At 41.7% G+C, this 27,677-nt stretch overlaps 1 protein-coding gene across 1 annotated transcript in view; it reads left to right on the top strand.

Annotated features, from left to right (window-relative positions):
* The window catches only part of dock3 (dedicator of cytokinesis 3), a 576,384-nt gene that overhangs the window by 493,721 nt on the left and 54,986 nt on the right, over positions 1-27,677 (top strand). Inside the window, exon 51 of the mRNA XM_042088883.1 lies at positions 13,617-13,692. Within this exon, the coding sequence (XP_041944817.1) occupies positions 13,617-13,692 (76 nt within the window). The remainder of the gene's footprint in view (positions 1-13,616; positions 13,693-27,677) is intronic.

Below are 27,677 nucleotides of genomic sequence, written 5' to 3'. Positions count from 1 at the left end.
AAATCTAAAGTATGCCTAGGCTACATGCAGAACATTGAATGTTATTTCAGAAGTGAAAGAATGGCTTTTGTTGTGGAATTGCTTTTCACCTTGAGGAGGAGCTACTCGCTACTCGCTCGTCTACAGATCCACTCATGACAACGTAGCCGGCTGATTCGACTGACTCGTAGGCTACTCAATGTAGCCTAACCGGCCGGCTGATCCGACTAACCCGGATTGCTACTCAGCAGCTCCTGAGTCCCATGGTCTGCAAGTCTGCAATGTTTCCGGCTCTGCGGGAAGTTAACCAGTTATCTCGGACTGCCTGCTCACTCAGTCGCTTGAGTTGATTTGTGGAGTTGTGGTTGCCTACGAAATTGTTACATGTTTGGCAGCTACGATGGCTAGTAGGCTAGCTAATGTTGCAAGAGGTTTGTGTGTGGCGCTGTTTATCGTTTTAGATTGAATTGTAGTAGGACTCAACTGATCCGAGTTAATGATACTAGAGACTCGCGACTCATGGGTTAATTTAAAGATACGGGTGAAAGATCCGAGTGAATCACAACTCAAACAGGCTTAATCAGAAGCGGTATGCTTTGCATTACGTAGGTTGACTGTATAAAGCTCTCCCCACTTTGTTTTAATTTTGTAACTGTAAAATGTTGTTTAAGTTGAACACTTTGATATACCACCTGTATTATGTTACTTTACATGTATTGTTAAGATTTGGGTGCAATTCTAGCAACTTGGAGAACGTTTATTAATGTTTTCATTATGACCACGAGTTCATACACACTGAGTCTAACGTGACTAGCTGTAAACTCCGCTAGCAACTTTCCATGCATTCAGTGTAGTTTAGCTTAGTGTGCATGGAAAGTGCAATTCAGTCTAGCAGGAAATGAATGTACATTTAGTTTAGCATTATGTTTATGCATTACCTCCGTATGGTCTACGTCTGTGAGTGTTTAGTAAATATCAGAATATTAATAAACTGTCGTTCTGTGCACCTGAACATTCCATGTCTCATGTCTCCCTTGCTAGTAGGGCTGACAGTGATGGTATAGGAATGATGCATGTAATATAGCCCATTCAACTACTTGTTGTTTTGTTTTAACTTTTCCTAAAGGAATAAATGTGATAAGCCAGTTTTGGTCCCTTCACCGTCTGACTAGTTATATATTACTAATATATTAATAAAGCTTAACCAACTTTATTATAAGGGTCCTCCATAATGATAGTTATATATTACTAATATATTAATTAAGCTTAACCAACTTTATTATAAGGGGCTCCACACTGATAGCTATATACTACTAATATATTAATTAAGCTTAACCAACTTTATTATAAGGGTCCCCCACGCTTATAGCTATATACTACTAATATATTAATTAAGCTTAACCAACTTTATTGCAAGCGGTTCCGGCGCCGACAACAGTGGCAGCATGTCAAGGTAGCTCCGTGTTTTTTTCTTGAATTTCCCCTTGGGGATAAATAAAGTATCTATCTATCTATCTATCTATTGTAAGGGTCCTATGGAGAGCGGTTCATATTGGGATAGGCAGAAGCACAGTTTAATAATAATTAGTTAAATAATAATAAGTCATTAACTTTTCTATTAACATATAGTTTGCAAATAAACATTTAACATTTAAATGATGCAAGAAATAACTGTTAATTAGTGCCAAAAAGACATTTAGTTAACTATTAACATATATTAATACAATATTAGTTAATAGATTTGCTAAAACATTAACATACAGATTGTATGCAAACAACTAATATTTAATTAATGATTAAAAAACTATTAACTTGTGCCAAATAGATATGTTAGTAACAATTAACAAATATTAACAAAGGGTTAGGTAATTACTAGTTTACTATTTATTATGGCACCTTATTATGGAGTGTTACCCATTGGACAAATAAATGACACTGACTCGCCATATCCTTACTCTGAATAAACATTGTCTTGCTTTGCCGCAAACTCAGCAATGAAATCATAGGCCAGTTTGCAGGTAGCATAACGTCTTTTTCAATTCATAGAAGGGAGAGCCCAGTCTCTCCTGTGACATTGAGGTGCGCAAATAGTTTTTAATAGCCTGTTCAACTTCGAAAAGCTTCACCCGACACCAGTCACTGATCGCAATTTCAAATTTCGGGAAGCTTCGTTCAATCTTTTTAAGTTTTAAGTGCAGTAGGCCCCTATCTGCCCCCTTTGGAATTATATCTCGAACCTATTATAAGGTCCAGTGCGTTATGTCCTGGGATTCGGACGTGCTCAAAAAGAAAAGAAAAAAACACTTTTTTTTATAGATGGTTATGAGGAGCAACATGAGTCTGAACTCTGTGTCATTCAGACTCAACCCTCTTGTTGCTTTGATATCTTTTTCGTTGTCGTTTGAACGTTAGCAAGCAGGCATGTTGCGGTTGCAATTTAAGTGAAATTTCTATAGGCCTACAACATGCAACATGCTTGTTAGGCTGGGCTACTGTCTTTTGCTTTTTGTCTTTAACAATTGCTGGTGTGCAGGCTATAATCAATTAGCTTAATCATTTGTCCAGCTGTTTTAAAAAAAAATCGTGCTACATTCAAACGCAAAAGGTGCTTTGATATCTTTTTCGATTGAACGTCGGCAAGCAGGCATGCTGCTGTTGCAATGAATGAGGATAATTGGTTTTATCTGCGGATTTATTTTTTGCATTATTTTGAATATGACTCGCTCCAGTCTCAACAGCACGTCTACTTTTTCCACACGCATCAAAGTTCTAACACACATCCCCTCTCGCTTTCTCTCTTTCCATCCCTGCGCACAGGGCTTTCTTAAAGGAGCTGCACCATTTTACGACAATTGCATCTACATTTTCATATTAGAATGTTTAAGTGTAAGCTTAAACTACCGTGATCAATTTAAGTTCCCGTGCCCCCGCTGAAAGTCTCATGCGATTATCGTTACACTATCACATCTATAAGTAACCCTGACAAATAGGGTATAAGATATATAAACTCACGCTATTGTATTATCATATATGTTTGGTAATGGCTCACTGCGTCATGGAAGCAGTTAAGTCAAGTCGCATCAAAAATAGTAGTGGCAGAACTCCCAAGTGACACCTTGTGGTTGTTTGTGTCAACTGCAGTTTGTGCCATTTCTGCTGAGAAAATGGGGTGCGTGATTCATGAAGGAACCCGTCCAAACTTAACTGAGACCCACTGTAACTTCACCAAGGTGTCAGTCAACAAGAAGACAGTTATATGCAGTTAATTTCACTATTGACTGACAATGGGTTACCATTGAAAGCATAGGCTGAAAAAAGCAACACTTATCCAAATATTGCTCAAATGACTGAACAAAACAACATTTATCCTGTAGAGGAGTTGCTTATATCTCGAGACAGTGCGTCTCGGACCGTCATTACCAATTTGCAAATGAATGGTGAATAAACTCATTATGAGAGGTACAGTATTTCGTAATATTTTAGTTTAGTTTATTTGACAAGCCATTGAAATACATGTCGGTACAAATCATGCATTAAAACAGTGTCAAGGATAGCACAAAAAGTCATAGACTTATTTCCATTGTGGTCCTTGATCTTAACGTACATATACAACACTTAAAACACATATCCCAAACTCATAAAACTACATGACACATTACTCAAACTCTAGGAAATATCTTTATTCTAATTATGTTTCCCATTGTAATCGTGCAATTTGTAATGTTTTGCATGGACGTGCGCTGGTGTGCATTCATAAATGATAGAAGGATGGTGCGTGCACCTGCTAATATGACTGTTGACAATGCGCTCTTAAAATAACATGTAAACAACTCGCCATAGACTTCTGACCAGGTGTACAATAGCGATTTTTAGACAATGCACCAGGCCACTCCCTAAGTTGTTAATTGCCACACCCCTGGGCGTATTGTTTAAAAAATAAATGTGCAAAATAAGGAATTAAACTTTGCGCGGGGGGGGGGGACGAGTTTTACGCTATGCGCCAGGGTGCAAAATACAGCCCTCAGACACACCAGGGGAAGAGACAGGAACAAAGACGGTGACAGGGATGGTAACAGGGACGGTGACAGGGACTGTAACAGGGATGGTAACTAGGATGGTGAGAGGGACAGAGACACAGACAGGGACAGAGACGGGCACGTGACGGGAACAGAGACAGGCACGGTGACGGGAACAAACAATACAGGGGAAACAGGGACAGAGAAGGGCTCGGGCGGAGGCGGGGCTGGCTCGGGCTCGAGCAGAGGCGGGGCCGGACAGTCAGAGAGAGGCAGGGCAGGACAGACAGGCAGAGGCGGGGCCGGACAGACAGGCAGAGGCTGGGCTGCAGGCGTGGCGTCGGGTGACTGGGCTGCAGGCGCGGTGTCGACTGCTGGCACAGGAGCGGACTCGGTTGCAGGCACAGGAGCAGGCGCCTCTGGGCTGGGCACAGGAGCAGGCACCTCTGGGCTGGGCACAGGAGGTGCTGAAACGTTTGGCAACTGAAGGCTTCGCCGTGTCCTTGAACTTCGCCTTCTTCTGGCTGGCCGGATGGCCAACCGTGTTCCCAAGAAGGGAGATTCCTCAGGGACCTGGATTCTGGTTTGGTCAGGGGACTGGAACTCAGCAGACTGGGGGTCTTGACTTGAAGCGGCTGGCTGGAGGCAAAGCCGACCCAGCCTAGGCCCCTGGCACTCAGATCCAGGGTCAGGATCAGGCTGGAGGCTAGCAGCCTCACAAACAGGGTCACCGGAGGAAACCAGGAGGGACTGAAGACTTCTTTCCAGACCTGAAAGCTGGTCGGCCAGGGTAGCCATCCCCTGAACCTCCTGCAGCCAGGGCTTGGAGGAAATTGTCCTTTTCATCAGCAAACGAATAGTTCGCCGACGCTCCAAATCTGCAGACTTCCCAAACTCCCAAACAAAGAGTTGAGTCTGCTGAGGGTGTCCTCCACCCTTTTGAGCTCCTCCATGCTGGAGTCTGCTGGGTCCATGTTTGTTCGGATCGTACTGTCAGGATTCTGAAGATTGGACCCACGTGCAAGACTCTTACAAGTCTTTATTCACACTTTATTCTTAACTACAAACTTGACATTTACAGACTTACTTACATACAGAACTTTGACTAGACAAAACAGAGAGATGATCCGACAAAGAACGGAGAAACAGGAAGGTAGAAATACACAGACTAATTAACAGAAAGGACTGGATGAAACCAACAAGACCAAAACAGGGAACAGGTGTGAGCAGAAACGGAGGAAAACTAACGAGACAGGAAGTGCAGACCATATAAGGGAATGGGTGGAGACAAAGACACATGACCAGAAAGGTAAATACAGAGCACAAGACAGAAAACAATACACAGAATGGCCACCAGGGTCGCACAAAGTCTCTAGTCCAGGCCAGATCCTGACACCCCCGTCTAAACTTTTTTTTAAACATGTTGCTGGTATCAAATTCAAAATGAACATAGATTTTCCATGAAATAGTCAATTTTGTCATTTTCAACATTTGATATGTTGTCTGTGTCCTTTTTGCAACTAAATATGCAGATTATTACATTCTTATTTTATTTATATATTACACAACGTCACAACTTTTTCTGATTTGGGGTTGTATATGAATGCGACTCACATTCTTCCACTTGTCCCAAGTATCATTATTTCCATCATGAATGGCATCAATGAAGACTACATGCAAACCATTACAGAATGTGTCTAAGAACTGGTTTCACACATCCACCAAATAAAAAGGCCAGCCTAATAATGTATGTTGCATGCACAATTAAATAATACAGAAAGACCCAACCAAAAATCCTGACTAGAGATAACATGTAAGGATTAAAAAAGGTTCAAAGAACGAAAACTAAAACCGGAAACGAACACAATTTTAGGATGAACGTAACTGAAAACGGGAACAAAATCAATTTCACTTAGTCTAGAGTGAAAATGCTATTTTCTATTTTAGTTAACCGGTTCAGAAACAGCCCCCACCCTTACACTGAACAAAGTCAATCAACACTGTTCTGCTCATCTACCTCATGTGTACTTCAACCTTACAGTTACAATATTGTTATTAATACATCATCATTGCACTGAACTGCCTTGCACTATATTTATATTTAATCTTAAACCTCAGTTTATAATGATATTGCACTACCCCCGCCCTCTTTTCAACTATATATTGCATCATATGTGCCTGTTGAGGTGTCATTGACTTGGCAACCTTGACAGGGACAACAAGGAGGCGGATATCCCCAGCCACCCCCCCCCCCCCACCCCCGGGAAATTGCATTACCCTAACACCCATAGTGTCTATTTATTTATTTGCAAATGTACATACTGTATTTATTCGTATACATAGCCATATTCTACTGCCCTTCATTCTGTTCTTACTGTTCTGTTTTTATTCTTTTACTCTTTTTATGTTTTTTATTTTTTTATTGTTATATGTTAAATGAGTGTTGTACTTTGAGAGCAAAGATTAACCGGAGTCAAATTCCTTGTTTGTTTACGCAAACCTGGCCAATAAAGCTGATTCTGATTAATAACGGTATTTTTGTTCCGATCATTATTGCCTGATATTCATTCAAAATAGCTTGATCAGAGCACTCTCTGAAGGCCGATCAGAACAGCCGATCAGATGACGCAAAATTCCGAACACAAAAAGGGTTCTACAGTGTGCCCATTTCACTCTCTAAAAATAATGGCTTGCGAGTGAAAAAAATATATTTAGGCGCACTGGTGTGAAATATATGTATGCCCTAAATATATTTAGGCACCGCGCTTTTGATCGTCATATTGGAGCCCATAGTATTTAGGGGTGTCACTGAAGAAGACATTTGAATATGAGGAAGAGGTTGAGTAAGAAAGTGAGGAAATGTGTAGGCTTAAATAACATACAGTGGGTCCCCATTAAGTTTGGACGGGTTCCTTCAGGAATCACGCACCCCATTTTCTCAGCAGAAATGGCACAAACTGCAGTTGACACAAACAACCACAAGGTGTCACTTTGGAGTTCTGCCACTACTATTTTTGATACGACTTGACTTACTGCTTCCATGATGCATTTTCCAAGTCAGTAGAACAATCAGAGAAAGCTGAGCCATTACCAAACATATATGATAATACAATAGCGTGAGTTTATATATCTTATACCCTATTTGTCATGGTTACTTATAGATTTGATAGTGTAGCGATAAGCACATGAGACTTTCAGCGGGGGCACGGGAACTTAAATTGATCACGGTAGTTTAAGCTTACACTTGACAAAACATTCTAATATGAAAATGTAGATGCAATTGTTGTAAGATGGTGTAGCTCCTTTAAGAAAGCACCGTGTGCAGGGATGGAGAGAGAGAAAGCGAGAGGGGATATGTGTTAGAACTTAGATGCGTGTGGAAAGTGCTGTTGAGACTGGAGCGAGTCATATTCAAAATAATGCAAAAAATAAATCCGCAGATAAAACCAATTATCCTCATTCATTGCAACCGCAGCATGCCTGCTTGCCGACGTTCAAACGAAAAATATATCAAAGCACCTTTTGCGTTTGAATGTAGCACGAATTTAAACAGCTTGACAAATGATTTAGCTAATTGATTATAGCCTGTACAGCAATTGTTGAACATTTACCTGTACAAGTACATTGTTAGCCTACAGACCAATTTCCATAGTGCACATCTTATCAACAGTTTGAATGTCGTGTGTTTCTGCATTGACAAATACCGTTCAGCACAATGATTCATGCCCAATTAATTTCCCCTGTTAAAGTGTTCGCCTTTGTTACACTATTTGGTTTCATGATGTAGCCTATGATAGACACCATATGGCCAAATACTCAGCTAATGTTATAGGCTATACAATTTCCCCTCTTAAAGACAAGCTGGTGTAGCTTATTAGACTAGGCTACTATTAAAATGCACCGACGGTAGCCTTGGCTATGTGTAAAGTAAGCTATCGCATGATTTCATGCACGTAAGTTCATGCATCTGTCAAGTTCGTACAGGGCCTCGCACCCCCTTGCGACGGCCCTGCAGCTCCTCCTAAGACAGGGAGGAAAAAGTTAAAATACGCGATAAACCCAGGAAAAGTTGACAGGTTTGTTTCGGTCCCAGTGATTATTTGTGAAATTGTGCAAACGACAGCCTTTTCAAGGCATTTCAAGGAAGGAGTCGTAGCATGCAAGCTCCCAAATTGACCCAGTAGACAGAAGGCATCAATAGCCTAAATTGTTGGGACTGGGGAGGGTCATGCGTTTTTTCTCAATCACTTTGGAGTGTCATAGAAAAATGTCTTGCTGGCGAGGGAGGGTCACGTCTTTTTTGACTAACGCTCCCAAAACTCCTCCGGTAGCCCCTTAAATAAATAACGAACAGTCCCTAATTCATTATAGCCTGTAGGCCTACACCAGCAATTGTTGAACATATACCTGTACAGGACATTGACAGTAGCCCAGCCTAACAAGCATATGTTGCAAAAAAGACGCAATTAATCAGAAATAAATAATGTAATCTGCATCGCTTTATTTAACAAACTGCAAGCAACAAGGGGGTTGAGTTCGCTGTAAGCGAAGAGCAGAGCCTATCTGCTAAGGCACTCGATAGGCTATAACGAGCTGTGTGCGCCTGGAAAGACAATAAGATGCTTTCTGAATAGCACAGCGAAGACGGCTCTGGTCATCCCATACCCTCCCCCCACTTCCTGTAGCCTACCATTATGACTTTGCCGTTTTGGGACATTAAGCTTTTTCACGTTAAGCCCCCCTCCCCCACCCCCTTCTTTCACAAGCAGTGGGGGAGCGCGGGGCACAAAGTAACACTTTTTGGTAGACAAAGGAGGGTTCTCCGCGCTTCTGTCGTTTGGCCACAATCCGGTGCAACCAGGCCAGGCCAGGACAGCAGGGGTGTCAAACTCATTTTCATAGAGCGCCACATCATTGAATTTATAGGTTACTGAGGGCCACATAATCGGCGAACATGTGCATGGTGCAACCATGAAATCGGTATTGCAGTATGGCTTATTCAAAATTGGTGTGTAATGGTCCTAACCACTTTAAAACAGTGTGGCTGAAATAAAAAAACAAACAGCCTACAACAGTAACATTTTCAAATGCAACTTCTAGGCCTACAGTATTAGTTAACAACTGATCAATATGCATTCATGGACTGACATTGATGAGAATAAACTGCAGTCAATAATGTGCATAACAATGTCCATAACACATATCACCACTAAAATTAACTGTGGCTAAGAAAGGTACTGTGTGTGTGTGTGTGAGAGAGAGAGAGAGAGAGCTATGGTACGTACACCCACCCACCCCCACCCCCGCAAAAACAAATTCACGCGTGTACAATATTTGTCCGTTTCCCGGTTTTAGGTCCGTGCATTGCAAAAAAAGTAGCCTACATAGCATAACAATATCCACATGCAATAATACAACAACAACGTCTACGATGACCTATTAATTTGGACAAATTGATACAGCCCTATAGCTAAAGTTACCTTTAGTTTTGTTCTAGCGTACCGTGACGTCTGGCTTTAAACAGCTGTAATCTAACGTTCGGACAAGCACACCAATTGCCTACCTTGTTCTTGCCCATCTGGAATAACTCCTCTAGCTTTGCTGTCTCCATCCTTTCTGTTTTCGTTGTTTAAACTTGTGATATCCATAACTAGTGAATTAGCCCAACATATGTGCTGATAACCATATATAGATAGCCGAGTAAAAGAAAACAACAAGTAGCCTAGTTGTGCCTGCCTCCTTTAAAGTTTAATAATGTTCTGCACCTTTTACTAAAGAATAAAGAAAATTAAGAAGACATCTGAGCTGCACCGGCGTCTCTCCTTCTCTCTAACACTTTTTGGCTTTGGCTAAATATTTCTAAAATCATTTGAGTTTCACTAGTCACATGTTTTAACAAGCAACACTTCTTATTGAACTAATAACAGACGTGTGTCGAAAATTGACTTTATTTTCCATACGGAGAAATAACATATGCAGAGTCTACCAAGGTCAATCTTGCCAAAAAAGCCCTCAAACCTGAAAACACATGAGGCAAAAGTGCAAAAAATCACAAAACTAACTAAACTAACACGCGCATATTTTTGTATTGCAATCATTGTAGCCTACAGTTGTAACAGCGCGTAACAGTCATTTTACTCCCCGTATGCACTCATTATAAAGGCGCATACGGGGCATTATAAACGTTTAACGTGTCCCAAAAACAGCTATCAATTAATCACCAAACGTCTTATAAACAAGTATTGCCAGGAGCAACACCTTGCAAAAAATGATAACAATAGGCCTAGGCCTTTATATGGCTCTGCTCCTGCCTAGATTCGAACTCAGAACTGCCTGAAAGTTGCAGACCTGTTCTGGATATACGTGCATTAACCCACTCGACCGTCAGACAACGCTATCTGCTTTGAGTAGCCTATTGGGTAGGAATGTAGCCTACACTGGTTGCTGTGGCACAGTCTTGAGTAACCGAATTCGTTTTCCTTTGTCATATGAATGCTGTCATTTTGTTAACATTACTGTTAAGGAGATGCTGTAGGCAAAGGCTATATTTCAACCTCGTTAGTGTAGTAAAAAAAATCAGAACTATTCACAAGGTTTCTGGGCAGCATATTTATGTTCTGTTAGCAAGCGAACTTCTCATGACTACCAACAAAGTAGCCTACTGCCAGCTGACGAAGCTCTCATTTTAAAACATTACTGAGAGACAGGCACTGTACAATCAAGAAATCTTGCCACTGAATCCAAAACTATGTTAAACATTATGTGCAAAGCTTAGGCTACAGTGGACTAGCATGTTGCAGGGGCTGCTAAAAACACAGAGAAACGCTGAAAACTCGGCCAAACACAGCCCTTGCTGTCGAATGCGCCGTCCGGTTCGACCGTGGAACGCCACAGCAGACTATGCTGCCCCCAAGCGGCTGCAGTTGTACTTACATTTCACCCAGCTGCGTGAATCACCTTGATCGTGAATGAAGTGTCAATTTTTAACTGGGACCCACTGTATGTTTACATTTTGACGCAGCACAGGTTAAACCACATGTACCTTACTCTGTTCTTACCTTATAGGCCAAATAAAAGATAGCATGATATGCATGAAAAAACGATGTTCTCTAAAGTTGGGTCTTTGTTCACATTTAATTCACAATTAATTTGGCACTTATTAACCCCCATGTGTTCAACTAAAGTTGCCTCCTAGTCACACTTTTTAAGTGTATTACAGCGCACACAAGAAGCAGACAGCCAAGATAGCACAAATACAAAAATCGATTTTAGACCCAACTTTAGAATAGGGAACATATTCTGCAGTACAAAAATTTAATTATGAGTTATTTGTACACTATAAGCACTTGTGGTTTAGTGTCTAGTTCCATTTGAAAAGAGCATCTTTGATAAGTATTATTAGGGGTGAATAACTGTTCTTGTGGTACTACCACCAGCCCCATACTGAGCCATGCATATTTAGATCATAATTCATATGCAACAACTTATTTAATAACTATGAATAAGGGGTAATTAGGAGCTTACATACAGGAAATTCTAAGGGTCTAGTAAGGGTAGAATAAGATCTTGCAGAATAAGGTATTAGTTAGTGACTTATAATGACTAACAAATGGCTAGTATGCTACTAATATACATGTTAGTAAGCAGCTAATTAATGGGGAATATGTGTGTCTTAAAATAAAGTGTTACCGAAGTAATGATACTCTATGTAATGAAAGTTGCCATTGTGATTAAGATTTCACTTTTTTGAAATGTGTTGCTGGCATCAAATTCAAAATATAGAGTATTTCTCATTTCTGTTTCAACAATTGATATATTGTTTTTGCACTATTCCCAATGTCATATATATAGTTTACATGGTTTGCAAAACATAACATTCTATTTTAACATTTTATACAGTGTCCCAATTTTTTTTCAAAACAGGGTTGTAATTTGTATGAATGCCTTAAGGATATTTCAGCCCAAGGGTGCGGGAAGGGGGGTGCTGACGGTGCTGCAGCACCCCCTGCTGGCAGGAGATATATATATTTTTAAATAATTACTAATTCGCTGTCTGACATTATTTATATTTTTGTATGTGAAATGATGAGTCAAATAGCAAAAAAGGGTTATGGATAGGTTCGAATATAGGCTACTAAAAATTAACAGTTATAGAGATCAACGTGAACGTGAGCGTGGTTTCATCTAGGTGATAGCGATCAAGTGTGTAGGCCTACGGTTGATATAGGCCTACATATTCTATGCGATTTACACGTTCAAAAAAACCATGGATAAGCTGAAAGAAACTTTAATTGTGTTTTACAGTTTTGCAAAAATAATAAATGCATAGCTAGTGAAATCATTCACTATCCTAGTCGCTAAGATAGAAATTATTAGGACACATACTTGCTGTGGATATGACACACTTTAGGCTATTCAGAAATTATTTGTGAGATCATTGCAGCCTGATTATTAGCCTATATTTAAAGCCTAACATCTCTGGTGTGGTTTTGACGATCAGAAAAGTAATTTTCCTTAGCTATACTGAAATAGGCTAACGATGTCAAGTGCGCTTCTGTGGGGTTAGGGTGGCAGTGGACTCGGAGTGCTGTCGCGGAACATTGGAATTTGTGGCTGCCCAGGAATTTTCTAAAACTTCTCGCTATCACCCGCACACTGCACTAAAATGACGTATTTAGCAGTCAAAATCCTAAACATGTCCGGGGGGGGGGGGGGCTGGGGAGAAATCATCGGACATCCATTATTTTTGTTATTCAGCACCCCTGGTCAAAAATAGGTTCCCGCGCGCCTGTTTCAGCCTGGATGAAAGATCGGCACCTTCAGCTTAATCTCTCAAAAACTGAGTTTTGGGTGTTTCCAGCTAAAACAGCTATTCCCCAACCGAATAACATCCAGCTGATTCAGAATGCTGGAGCAGGCCTGGTCTTCAATCAGCCAAAGAGGACACATGTAACTCCTCTCGTAGTTACTCTCCATTGGCCTATAGGGCACTGACTGGATCTGCTCCTAGTTATTTTAATTCAATAATCGTAATAAAAGACGTACAGTACATCTCCAACCGCCCACTGCGGTCTTCTGATGAGCGTCTATTGTGTCGACCAGTCATAAACACTAGGTCTAATTCAAGACTCTTTTCCTCAGTGGTGGTGGAATGAGTTGCCCAGTGCTCTCCGTTCCTGTGATAGTTTTGGGTCTTGACATTCCTGTTCAACATGCACTTAGTTCTTTAAGCGCTTCTTATGCGTTATGGTTTGTATAATATTGTTTTATTTCCATTAGGCTGTTGATTATTTTTACATTATTGTTTATTATTGATGTTCTCCTTAATATAGTCTTACCATGTTATTGTTTTTATATTATTGATTGAATGGACATTATTGTTTATTATTGCTTTTTTCCCTCATTTTCATTGCTTATTTTATGATTTATTTTATGACCAACATTGTAATCTGTTCCCTGTTAAATTTGAATATTGTTTTTGTCGCTTTGGAGAAAGGCGTCTGCCAAATCCCATAACCATAACCAGAATTTAATATGAGGTGGATCTGTATATATAGTGTACGACTTGTATGAAGGTTTGTGTTTAAAACTTGGCCATGGTGGTTCTGTACTTCATTGCAGCCCAGCCCCTCCTCTTCCAGCCTCAGGTCCACTCACTCTGCCCCCTCACAGATGATAAATCCAACAGGCAGCAAAGGTATGTTCCATCATCAAAAGAAAACACTGTAGTGAAAGTAATCTGAAAACTGGGTATCACTTTATCAATGACACAGCCACATGCCAAAGGTTGTAAGACAATGTGGCAGAAACATGGAATCAAAAAAATAAGCGTATCTTTTTTAACATTTTTATGAAAAATGGCATGTCCACAATTATTTACACCCTTTTAAAATAATCACTGGAAACATCTTTATTTGCAATCAAAGCACTCAAAATGGTTCTTATAATACGTACCAAGCCACTCCATGTCTCCAAAATTATTGTAGACCGCACCTTTTTAGCTGCAATCCGGGTATTGAGGCAGGAACGATTATTTGCCATCACTCTGGCCTTGTACTCACTTTTTTGATGGATTGAGGTCTGGGCCCAGTTTCCCGATAACGACGGAGACACGCTCTTAAAAGGGTTTTCTACGATTCATCTTAAGATCGTTCGTTTGTTTTTTCCAACTGTTTCCCGAACATGCTCGTAGCGTGAACGCGCATGCACTTCTCTTAAGGGGAGCTGTCCACGTTAATAGTTCTGAAATATCCTCTAATTTGACGGTGATGTCAGGTGACTGCATGTCACAGCTATAGGCCTACCATTTAAACTTCGGATCTACACATTAATTCACATCAATACGAAAATAGAAACACTTTGACATCTGCATGTAAGCATCCCAAGTATAGGTTATATACCACACAGACATAAATAATTGTAATTATTTTAAGATTAGATTGTTGCACCATGCAATAATTTTTCGCGGTGTCACTTAAGAACACGTTTGAAGATAAGAAAGAAGTCAAGTAAGAAAGTGAGGAAATGTGTAGGCTTAGATTTTGATGCAGTACAGACTAAACCACATGTTGCTTTCTCTGCTTTTTACCTCAAAGGCCTAATAAAATATAGCATTCACTTAGCAAAGATAATGGCAAACTATTCTGGCAACGTCTCGTTTCATAACTTGATTGCATTTTTGTCCGCTTTTCATCACATTATTATGACCATTAAATGTAGGCTATGCTATTTAATTTGCACGCTAAAATCTGATTCATCACAGGTAAACACAATAAAGAATGAACGTACGTTGGATTATGTATTCTAAGTTGTAATTCCTCTGTATGTCCTGTTGGTGACCTCAGAGAGAAGTATTGTTAAGACGCTCTTAGCCGGTAATGACGAGAACTCTGGAGCACTCGTAGATCTACGAGTGTTTTCACGACGCTCTTAAGCTACGATGGTTTCGGGAAACAGTTGGCAAATCTTAAGACGTTCGTAAGAGGGAATTTACGACGCTCTTAGGCTTGAGATGCTTTCGAGGAACTGGGCCCTGGACACTGGCTGGGCCACTCTAAAATATAACATTGTTGTCTGTTAACCATTTCTTGACTTGTTTGGCTGTATGTTTTGGATCATTGTATGGTTTAATGGTCCAATGATGCCTATTGGGGCAGGTCTCTTGGCACACTGCCTGATCTTTTCCTCCAGAATCTCAGTGTAGCCTCTTGCTTTAGTGTTACCGTTTACTTTGAGAAGGTCACCAGGGGCCTATTGCACAAAACTAGGATAAGGGATTAAGCCGGGATATCTTGGTTATCCTGGCTCAATTGATCCGTGATCCAGTTGCACAAAAGCGGGTTCACTAGTTCACATTCCTGAATTTGCATAAAGACATAAAAGCATAATACATAAAAGCATGATAGAAAAGCATGTTTTCCGAGGTCTCTGGCCATGGTCCTGAAGGGCTTCACGGAATCGTGCCGGAGTCGACTGCGCAGGCAGGAGTCGGGCAGGATTCCGTCATACACCCCCTTATCCTTTAAACATGGAAGACGGGAGGCGTAAGGGGAGGTGGTGGGTTGCGAGCAGAGTAACACCGATGCTGTAACTTCGGCAGGTAGACTGCAAAGAAATAACCTGACTGATTGAAGGAGGCGTGGCAAATTCCGTCACGCTCCTCCCGAAATGTGATGACGGCACACAAACTAGGGCAAAAACGTTTAGTAGGCTACAGTGGGCAGTGCTTCGAATTGGCCAGCTTCACTCGCGGTCCGTGCGTGGGATCACGCGGTATCACGCGACTTTAATTTGTATTTTTCCAGTGAGACGCTGCAACAACCCAAACAACCGGTAGATGGCTCAAGTGAGCAGGGTGTGTCGTAAAAAGAAATGGAGCCTGGAAAACCCTACACAGACTTCACTACAGACTTTAGCAGACTGGTTTAGAAATAATGTAATAGCCAGAAATATGCCTGCCCTAATAAATATTTGGTTAACTGCGAGTGAATCCCGTTTGCAGCCGTAGAGACGCAGGACAAATTAAACATTCTGGTTTTCTCCAAGTGCAACGATGATAGACAAACATCATTTGGACAAAATATAGAGTATTAACCTCCGTTGCTCAGCCAAATGCCTTCCTGTTACGTCCTGTTATCACGGAGTTAGGCCTACAGGCGATAAACGATTTTTGATGGTCACAAGTTTACTTCATTAGGGACTGTTCGTTATTTATTTAAGGGGCTACCGGAGGAGTTTGGGGAGCATTAGTCCAAAAAGACGTGACCCTCCCTCGCCTGCAATACATTTTTCTATGACCCTCCAAAGTGATTATGAAAAAATCACTGTCAACTTTTTCCGGGTTTATCGCCTACTGTATTTTAACGTTTTCACATATTTGGCCATAAGCCGTTTATCATAGGCTATCACGAAACCAAACTACAAAGGCGAACACTTTAACAGGGGGAATTAATTGGGCATGAATCATGCTGAACGCTATTTCGCTACCTTAGAATAATAAGGTTCTATCTGCGTTTTGAGTAGGTACAACCGGGACGATTGAAACGGGGACGAATGAAACATTCCGGTTTTCTCCGAGTGCAACGATGATAGACAGTCATCATTTGGATAAAAAAAAATATTAATATTAACATGGAACATATTAACCTCCGTTGCTCAGCCAAATGCCTTCCTGTTACGTCCTGGTATCACGGAGTTACGAGCGATAAACGATTTTTGATGGTCACAAGTTTACTTCATTAGCGGTTTATTTTTTTGGATTATTAAAGAGTGTTTTTCATTTAAAGGTTTGACTTCGTGCTTATTCAGAAGAGCATTTAGTGCTCTCCCCAATCCCAGACGTTCACATTGCATGTTTGTTTGTAATGGATGCAACCGCGAGATAGGCTATGCGTTTGACAATAAGTTGTTAACAGAACCAAGACATATAGCCCAGCAGCAATCTAGGGACTGATCGTTATTTATTGAAGGGGCCACCGGAGGAATTTTGAGTGCTTCAATTGGAAGTTGCATGACCCTCTCTTGCCTGCTAGAAATTGTTCAATGACCCTCCGACAGAATTGTTAAAAAAAGACATGACCCTCCCCTGCCAATTGTCTTCCGCCCGCGCCACAACCACACACTTTGTGATAACATTCTTAAATCAATCTTTCCCGTGAGCTTGCATGCTACCAGTCCTTCCTTTTCAAATGTGTTGCGCCTGTTTGCACAATTTCACAAATAATCATATGTGATTAATAGTATGACAAATAATCCCTGTGCACGGGGACCGAAACAATGCATGCCAACTTTTTCTGTGTTTATCACGTATTTTAACTTTCCCCGCTGTCTTGCCGTTTTAATGTTTTCCCGAGAATATCCTATATTTTAATACTCTCATAACAGCCCTGCCATCGGGCCTGTCTCTGTGTTGCCCTGTTGCTACCCCTTGCCCTTCCAACGAAACAGATGTCTTCAAATCATCGTTTTCCTTGCTTGAAGGCGAACTTAGAGTGATGTTAACCTATTTAAGTTTAACGGCGCGATTGCCGTGAGAGCACGATTCATTGGCGCTTGCATGTTCGGCCTTATGTCTACGTGCGCACCTGAGGCTACTCAGCTGCAAGAGAAATAATTTCCCCTCTTTGTATGTTCACTGCAAGTTGGCCTACCATAACTTACCAACTCTGCACTGTAGACCGGCTATTTATATTTTTCTGTGAAATAAGCAAATGTATTTGTTCAACTTTATGAAGCAGAATTACGCATAGGGTACTTGGAACATAATACATTTGACAAAGGACAGATGAATGTTGCTAGTGACAAAATATTAACTTTCAGTGTTTTAAGATGTCTTTCTCATGGGGAAGTGTTTTTCCCCATGCATTTATTCTAGGTTACTGTCAGTGACTGCCGTGAGAGAAGCGGGTTCTGTGTTTCGTTCATGTCAGTGACTGACGCGAGAGAAGCGGGGTCTGTGTTGTGTTGTGTTGCGTTGCGTTAATTTATTTTCATTGGGCATACCGTGCCGTGCCGTCCACAGCTCTTCAGTTCTGACAAAGCCAAAATTACTCCTTTTGAAACAATGAGTGCAGGAAGGGGGGGGGGGGGGGGGGGTGTCCCAAGCAGCTTTCAGCCATAAGGCTACTTTGAGAACATTTCAATTCACCCGACACTAATATTCAAAATGTTGAAAACTATTTCGGCATAGCCTATAAAGCAGTTTAATTAAATGGAATGTTAGTTGTAAACAAACGAGCTACTTGGTGAGGCTTGGCCTCACAGATGCGCTCGTGCCTTACTGTAGATGGCAGGAAAAATCTTCACGATAGGCCTATTAACTAACCACCCGATTCACGTTGGCTGGGGGGAAGGGGGGCCATCAGACAATTGTGCCCAATTAATCCGGCCCTTCCCCCAAAAAATCACACCTTCCCACCCCTGACAGCTTAAAAGAAGTCAAGAGGACTCCTTACTCACAGACCTAGTCACAAACCTGCGGTTTTGAAATCCTATGCAGCTACAGGAGCTTCCAATCGCGAGGAAGCAATTTTGCATTGTAGGCATAACTAACATGCAATAACGCCGCCAACAACAACCAAAACTAGGCTAATCATTGTCAACATGTAAATTAAATGTAACATTATTGTCAATCAAATTAAAATGTTCTCTTTTGCAAACGTAGGCATAGTAACAGAATAATTTAATAATGTTACAAGATACTACATCAATCCGTATGTTTCATTGGGCTACTAGGCTATCTGTTTTGCCTTGATTCATTTAGGCTAGGCCTTTTTATTCAGGGGCCATATTCACAAAGAATTTTAAGGCTAAAAGTAGCTCCTAACTGGCGAATTTAGGAGCAACTCCTAAAAATAATGGGCGTGTCACTCCTAACTTTAGGACTCCTAATTTTTTCACAAAAAGTAATTCACGAAGCGTTTTAGACCTAAAAGTAGCACCTAAGTCTGGGACAGCTTAATTCGAGAGGACTCCTAACTCACTAAGACCTATTTATAAACAGCTTTTTTGTGGCATTTTACGTTGCGATGTTTTGAAATAGCCTATGCGCAACAGGAGCTTCCAATTGCGAGGGAACAATTTTGCATTCATAAAAGGGATGCAATAACGCCACCAACAACAACACAAACTACTCATTGTTAACATGGAAATGAAATGTAACGTTTCATTGTGAATCAAATTAAAATGTTCTCCTCTTTGCAAACGTAGCCTAGGGATATGGTGACAAATTAATTTAATAAATGTTGCAAAGGTAGGCTACTGCATCAATCCATAGGCCTATGTTTCATTAGGCTACTAAGCTATTTGTTTTGCCTTACTCTTTATTCATTTCACTAGTTCGCCCTTCTATATGATTGCTTCAGCTAGACTAGAATGTATGGGAGAAGTGCGTGTTTGGCAAGGTAGCTGTCCGTGGTCCTGGAGTGCCTGGAGCGGATATCGCGATAGAGCGATGACCGCTTGCACCCCCCTGTGTAAGGAGGATGAGTAACAGGGCAATTGGTGAAATGGAGGAGTAGGGGGAGGAGGGGGGATGATTTCGCGAACGTCGGAGCGTGTGACGTATGGAAAAGGAGGTCGGCTTAAATAGGCCTACCCTGCGGCGGCAGTGGGTGAGTTAATTGCTGTCAATCATCCCGAAGGCTCCACCCGAACTTTGTTTATAAAACATAATTTAGGCTAGGCCTTTTTATTCAGTTATTAATCATCTTCCGTCCTTCACATTACTTGTGTAGCGCACGCATTCTCCGACCTGTCACCTGTCAGTCATCATCGGAAGAGAGGTGTTTGGAATTCCCGTGTTACAATCGTCAATCAAGGTGGTCACTTCAGTCAAGCTCGTGCATGAGTAATGACGTCATCCATAGCCACGAAGACTCACTCCTAGCATTCATTCATTCATTCATTCAACCTTTATTTATTCTCGGAGGGTCATTGAGGGAAGCCCTCATTTTCAATGAAGCCGAAATTACAGAAGCGAAGCAAAGCGCTCCACAAACAAGACAACATTCGAGGCCTTCTGTTGAAGAATTTTATATAAAGCCTGCGCTGACAGTAATCCTCCTGCCCCTGATAGGCCTACCACAGCTGTGGATAGTGTGGAATGTTCAAGTAATAACACAATCCAATGTGTGTCTCAATTGTCCCCTGCTGACCACCTCACACATTTCTCTAGATTTTGCAACGAACTTACATGACACAATGCCATAAAATATGCCAGTTTTAGGACACAGAATAGTGTTTGTAATGATACCAGGTAGGCCAGGTATTGTCGAAGGTGCATGGTGAAGTGAAATTCTTACTTTGGAAAACAAACATTTGCCGATATCATCGCCGATCATCAGAATATTGCAATAGATTCTGTGTTCTGGACTGCAGGTAACTTGTTAAGCCAGTGGTTATCAAACTTTTATTTCATTCCCCACTTTGATCAAGGGGCATGACTGATGATAGTGGAGATAACGTGTTATCCCGAGGCTTTTGCAAGTCAGCATCTTCGACGGTAGTCTATTAAAAATTAAAAAAAGTTTTCGATGTCCCAAACGGAGAGCCATACTTTATTGTTTTTAACGATCTCTATGCTACTCACAAAAATGTAGGCATGGGGACATGATGAAGTAGGTTATCCAACTGTCGTGTGTTAAATTATTGTGATTACGAGCCAGTGACTCGGACATCTAACTAAATGCAACAGGCTCATATCGTCCTCGCATTCGTAAAATGAGGACCAGTGTTTTGTCAAATTGCAAATAGCTATTCGTTTTAACTATTTTTTTTTTATGATAGTAGCCTATACAAAAAGCACTTTATACTATCTTAATATTGGAATATGGGGAGGGAAGTGGCGCGTCTGCAGTCAGCCAAATATGAATGTAATTCTGCGGCATAAAGCAGATGTAATTGTTTATCGTACAGAAAAATAAAAATGACATGTCAAGCAGTCAATTGACTACATTTCAGTCAAGAAGTAGGGCAAATTAATTTACGAAACCAAAACGTGGGTCATAGTTGTCTAAGCCTCTATTGCGTAGCCTGTTAAAAACGTCGCCAGATAGTATTAAATCGGCAACAACATTGTTTTCTGCAGAAGCCTACCCAAGGCTACAGATTAATTCTGAACAGTTATTTCTCTACTGGCTCAATTATCACACCACTGTTTTGATTTGCGTAGTTGCGTTAACCCCAACACTGACAATAATGTAGACAGCAAATTTCGATTTCGATTTTCGTGTAGTCAAGCCTTAAGCCATACCCAAGTAGCCTAAATCGAGGTAATGTTTAATTATGCATGATTTATTTTGTTATTGAATTCGTAGGCTGGGATTACTCTCGGCAACAATTATGTAAGGGACGGCAGGCAGAGCGATGTACAGTGGCAGAGCGACGCACAGTGGCTGAAAGTGGTACTAAAGCTTCTCGCAGCTTCGCGCCGCGTAATGCGCGAATGAAGTGGTCATTTGAAAGCGATGCCCACTGTATGTGGTGATAGCCTACAGTTAATGTGAATCGCAGACTATAACCAAACTTAGGAGAAGATTTGCACCAAATAAAGGCTGTGTTTGTGTTTCTAGCCTACAACATGTTGGCACAAAACGTAATTTCTGTCAACTATGACGATGTCCATGTTCAGTAGCCTATATTTTTTATTTAGTCAAGCAGTGACATGTGGTTTAATGCATGGGGTAACATGACGTGAGACAGACTAGGGTGACCACCTGCTAATAAGACCAAGGGGGGACAAGGGGTATGTTTCTGAGGGACAATGTGGGTCACTGCCTGGCGCGGCGGTGCCCCCACCTCACGGGCAGACTCACTGATAGTGGTTTACCCATTTCTAGCACATACCACCTTACATGGTATATTAATAATGCCCTTCCCCTAAACATGTGTAATTGCTGATGTATCATGACCAACCAATGTGTATTTTTTTTCTAAATAAAGATTCATAATACTTTGAACATTCAATGAATTGACAGATCCACTTCCACTTACGATTTACTTTAGCTATTTCATTTGATTTATTTTTCATTATTTATTCACTTTAAATAAATTATAATGTAAAATTGTAGGATTAACAGGAAAGTCTTAACTCACAACGCCAGAGGTTCACGAAACGAGAAGGGGGAGGAAGGATGGTGGACTTGCATGTTAGTAAAGGCAGGCGCAGGGGAAAAAAAACTGTTCAGTGTTCTGGGTAGCCTAATGTTCACTAATGTTGTATGATAAAGCCACATCTAGGTTTGACCTCCTCCGCAATTACTTTGTTGTATGGAATAAAATAACACTGTATTTGTAAATAACAGACTTTATTTTATTGTATATGTGCTTTGGGAATATTTCCACTTGGCCTAACGTAGGCTACTGCAGTGGATAACGTTAACGTTATTGAAGGTAACGGTAACGTTAACACTCTTTCAAGTAGCTATGGCTAATGAAATCTCTGATAACAGATCAATCCACAGCAATGAAATGTATGCTTTGTGTGGTAATAATAGGTAGATGTTTGGTAGCCTATTTGTAGGCTACTGTTAGGTCCATATGATTTCCAGTGAATAGCCTACAAACATCATTCAAGCACTGCTCAAGTAGCTAAATTAAATGTGTGTAATCGGTCGCATATGTAACTCTTCTCCACTTATACTTTGTTAAATTTAACATCCCCACAATTTAAATGAGAAAACCATGTTAACAATTCACCTACGACGGACCTTACACCTAGGGAGAGGGGGGTGTAATTTAAGTCATAACTTGTGTTACCAGAGCCCGTCTACCGATCTCTGGTGTTACATTGAAACTATTCAGTTTGGTGCAACCCGATACATTTTAGTAGCTCGTAAACTTCAACGTAGTTTACGTTAGAACTAAGCTAAAATGGAACTTACGTTCAACTGGTGCAACCGGCTGCAGGATATAGAGCGACCAACTTTTTTTTGAGCAAGCATTGAGTGACACAGTCTCAATTTGCGGGACACATGAATTGGGCTTCAAACGCTGTGCGCGCACGCGGGACGGGTGGTCACCCTAAGACAGACAGATGATGAGCCTGTCTTTAGTAGCCTATCCCTGAATCCTGTACCTGTGATTAGCAACCAGATTTTTTTTTTAAAATCCCGGAGAGACACCCCCGGACCCCTGTGTTATTGTGATTAGGCTATAGGTCCAAATCTAAATGTTTGGGTTCAGTTTATGAAGTGTTGCTACAGCATAATACTGTGTGTTTGTAATACATGTTTGTAGTGGGCCGGTCCTGGAGAAAATTGCCAGGGCCGAATTTTGCTCCCAGTCCGGGAGGGGGAGGAGGTTGCACAGAGTAGCCTATCTGCTCAACACTCTGAGGAGAAGTTTCAGGAGAAAATCGGGAAAGTGTTGGCCTTGATTTGAAATTGTTTAAGAATGTAGGTTTTATTTTAGCCAACACCTATCAAGCAATTCAAAATGAGCGAATTACATTTAGCCACAAAGTACAATGGAGACGATAGTAGTCTAGTAGTTGTTAGGCTGTTGCTTACAACATGCTTTGATGATACAGGCCTAACACCCCAGGATAGAGCATATAATTACATAGAGTTGTGATAATTGAGTTTGAGTAATCCAGGGACAGCAATAGCGCCAATTTAGCAATATGAGGTGCTATGGAAACCAGGAAGTAATTAAAATACTGTAGCTATAGCAAGAGAAGTGGTGAGCAGCACATTATTAGAAAGGATTCCAAGGAACAGCAGAGCTACACGCTGGTGTAGGTGCTTGCATGGTCAGCTAGGAGTGTAACAGAGCAAAGCTACACGCAGGTGTAGGTGCTCCCTTGGTCAGCTAGGGAAGACTTTAATATGCTGGCACTCTCAACACAGAGGAAGGCGAAAAAACTCCCAAACACTTTAAAGGAGAAAAAATTCCTTCCTTGCCCTCTTAGCAATGAGCGACAGAGCAACAGCTCCTGTGTATCAGCTGCCTTACGGCCAAAGCTGGCATTGAGGTGGGGGTAAAAGCGGCAAAACTGACCTCAACTCCGCATCTCTCACAAACACGCTCACACACAGGGCCTCCATATGTGCGCATGTCTGGATCAGAATGATACAGATTGTTGCGGCACAGAATCTGGCCAAATGACAGTTCATCTAGGTGTTCATTAAGGTTAGCATCATGAACACCGCAGCGAAATACTCATGCATATTAAACTTAAAACTTCTTATCACGAATCAAACGCCGAGATAAGACTCTTTAAACAGGCAAAGTGGTAGCAGTCAGCAACATGTGGCTGCGTTAGCTGTAAAGCGCAGCTGGGTTGGTTAGCTGTTTGTCATGTAGGTCTACTTGTTAACTTTAATGAGCTAGAACCCTCAGTCACAGCAATTGAGACTTTAAAGTTATTATTGAAATCATGTAGCAGGAAATAGCCTACAAGGTAAGCTAGAACCCACTGCATAGCCCACAGTGACACACACTGACTATAGCAGGAGTAGGCTAGTCAGTAGCCTACTAAAATCAAACACAGTAGGCTAGGTAATTTTAGCTATATACTGTAATTACCCTTGACAAACGGCAGTAGTTTGTAGCATAGTAGGTCAACACAATTTCATGTGTAGGCTAACTTTTAGCCATCTGTAATGAGGGAGAGCTAGTTGCCTGCTAAAACAAACGAAGTGGAAAGGATGTAACGTGTTAGAAGTTACAAGCTGGGACCCACGCAAAAAGGCTTCTATAAGACTACAGGTGAAGCAGTGCTTCACCAAAAAAAAAGTAAAGAACAAAACACACAAAAAAATCCCAATTTTTCTCCTTTGAAACAGAAATACTGTCACTAACACAAGCTGTTTTCCTGAAATCAATTCTGTGAGTGACAACAGCGCCATCTCTCCCGCGGTGGAACACCGAATTACAGTGAATCAGACTGCTTTACCAACTTTTCGTTTTGCTTCACTACCATAGATATCTTTCCCCATTGACTTCAGTGTAAATCGAGTGAAACCCCAGGCGGCTCGTGGATTTTTTCTGTGTCAATTGATCCTTATGGCAGATAAGTCCCACCCGTGAAGCAGTGACCGATTGGGCAGAATTTCACACTTCCTGCCGTTGAATATGATTGACGCAACACTCTGGCCAATCACTTTCTCAATTAGTGAGCTTGCTTGCCATAACTTTTCAGTTGCCTTCAGTGACCTTACTAGAGTTTCATTATAAATTGTGTAACTCATTCACAAGAGACTTCATGTGAAATTAACACGGTTCGTGGGTGCTACGGTAAGGATAAACTTGTTACAGTAGGCTATGCATTAGAAAGTACAGCTTCTCAACGTAGCCGTCCTGCAAGTTCACTGATGTGTTATGATAACATTAGCCTATGCTATTGATGTGTTATAACGTCTTGGCTTCCCATTTTAAATCCTCAACTTTGTCAAAGATAATTCAGAACAATCTGCTTGAAGCTAAATTTCAACTACCATTTATAAACGAAAGACACAGCACCGTTTTTCGTGTGGCATATTGATAAGACCACTTGACATTTCATGTAAAGTACAATTGTCCACTATCAACATTATGTTGATGTGGCTGGAGTGATTGATTCAGAAAGAAATTCTAGGATTCTTCAGTGTATCAGGAGGCAGATGCCAAGTGGATTTTTAGCTTTGTAGAGAAGGAAGGCAGTGACAGAAACAAACTGGTTGGTCAAACATATGCCAGAGCAGCAGTCATGGTATACATTACATTACATTACATTACATTACATTTGGCTGACGCTTTTTAACCAAAGCGACTAACAACATGGTAAACAGTAAGTTTTAGAACAATTCTCACAATTTTAGGACAGTTTAAAAAAAAAACACATTAGAGTACAGTAAGAATAAGTGCGTCGGTGAGTGCTGTATTTTAACAGTTACTTGTCAGTTTAAAACGGCTGGTGAGTGCTAGGATCAGTAAGACTTGTTGTAAGTGTTGCTATGAGAGTAGATGTTCTCTAAAGAGCTGGGTCTTCAGGAGTTTTTTGAACGTGGAAAAGGATGTCCCTGCCCTTGTAGGAACTGGCAGTGTGTTCCACCAACGAGGAACAACAGATGAGAAAAGTTTGGATTGGCTTGAGCGTACCGGTGGTAGAGCTAGACGTCGTTCGTCAGAGGAGCGCAGCGGTCTGGAGGTAGTGTAAGTCTGTATGAGGGCATTCAAGTAGGTGGGAGCAGAACCGGAGACTACTTTGTAGGCAAGCGTTAGAGACTTGAATTTAATGCGGGCCGCCATAGGTAGCCAGTGTAGCTGGATGAGCAGCGGGGTAACATGTGCCCTTTTGGGTTGGTTGTAGACCAGGCGCGCCGCTGCGTTCTGGATCATCTGAAGTGGTTTCACTGCGCAGGCTGGGAGACCTGTCAGGAGGGCATTGCAGTAGTCGAGTCGTGAGATGACTATTGCCTGAACCAGAAGTTGGGTAGCATCTTGAGTCAAGTAAGTCCTGATTTTCCGTATGTTGTAGAGTGCGAAACGGCATGACCGGGCGACTGAGGCAACATGATCTGAGAAGTTTAGTTGGTTGTCGAGAACAACTCCTAGATTTCTTGCAGTCCTGGTCGGTGAAACAGACAGGGAGTCAAATTTGATGTTGATGTCGTGGTGTATGGTAGGTTTAGCTGGGATGACCAGCAGTTCAGTCTTTGAGAGGTTCAGCTGGAGGTGGTGTGCCTTCATCCATGTAGCTATGTCTGAAAGGCAATCCGAGATCCGTGCTGAAACCAGGGGGTCGTCAGGTGGAAAGGACAGATAGAGCTGTGTGTCGTCTGCATAGCAGTGGTATGAGAAGCCGTGCGAACGGATAATCTGTCCCAAGGAGGTGGTGTAGATAGCAAAGAGGAGGGGGCCCAGCACTGAGCCCTGGGGGACCCCTGTGGTGAGATGGTGAGGTGCAGATAGCTGACCAAGCCATGATACGTTAAACGAGCGTCCTGTGAGGTAGGATTCAAACCAGGAGAGAGCAGCTCCGGAGATTCCCATGTCAGCGAGTATAGAGAGAAGGATACGGTGATTAACCGTGTCAAAGGCAGCCGATAAGTCAAGCAGAATGAGTACTGATGACCGAGCGGTCGCCCTGGCTTCTTTTAAGGCTTCTGTTACAGACAGCAGAGCCGTTTCGGTAGAGTGGCCGCTTTTGAACCCAGACTGATTTGGATCCAGAAGGTTGTTCTGTGAAAGGAAGTCAGAGACCTGTTTGGAGACTGCTCGTTCAATGCCTTTGGATAGGAAAGGCAGTAGTGAGACAGGGCGGTAGTTCTCGACTTGAGCAGGGTTGAGAGAAGCTTTCTTAAGTAACGGTGTTACCCGGGCCATTTTGAACGCTGTTGGAAATGTGCCGGAGGTTAGCGAGGCATTGATCACATGTGTGATAGCTGGAGCGATGGTCGGGCTGATGGACTGAAGTAGGCTCGTAGGTATAGGGTCCAGCGAGCATGTGGTAGGACGGCTGCATGTCAGGAGTCTGGACGCTTCACTCTCGGAGAGAGGCGTGAATGCTGAAAAAGATGTTCCAGCAGTCCCTAGAGGTTGTAGGAGTGCGGTATGTGAGTCAGATGCGTTGAGTGGGCATGTAGAGAATTGACTGCTGATTGCCGCCACTTTGTTTGTAAAAAATGAGGCGAGGGTATCTGCAGTAAGGCTGGATGGAGGAGGAGGCAGCTGAGGGTTGAGTAGCGATTTGAAGGTTGA

The sequence above is a fragment of the Alosa sapidissima genome, chromosome 4 (assembly GCF_018492685.1).
Source record: "Alosa sapidissima isolate fAloSap1 chromosome 4, fAloSap1.pri, whole genome shotgun sequence".
Taxonomy (NCBI): Eukaryota; Metazoa; Chordata; class Actinopteri; order Clupeiformes; family Clupeidae; genus Alosa; species Alosa sapidissima.
This window is presented reverse-complemented; position numbering and strand designations above follow the sequence as displayed.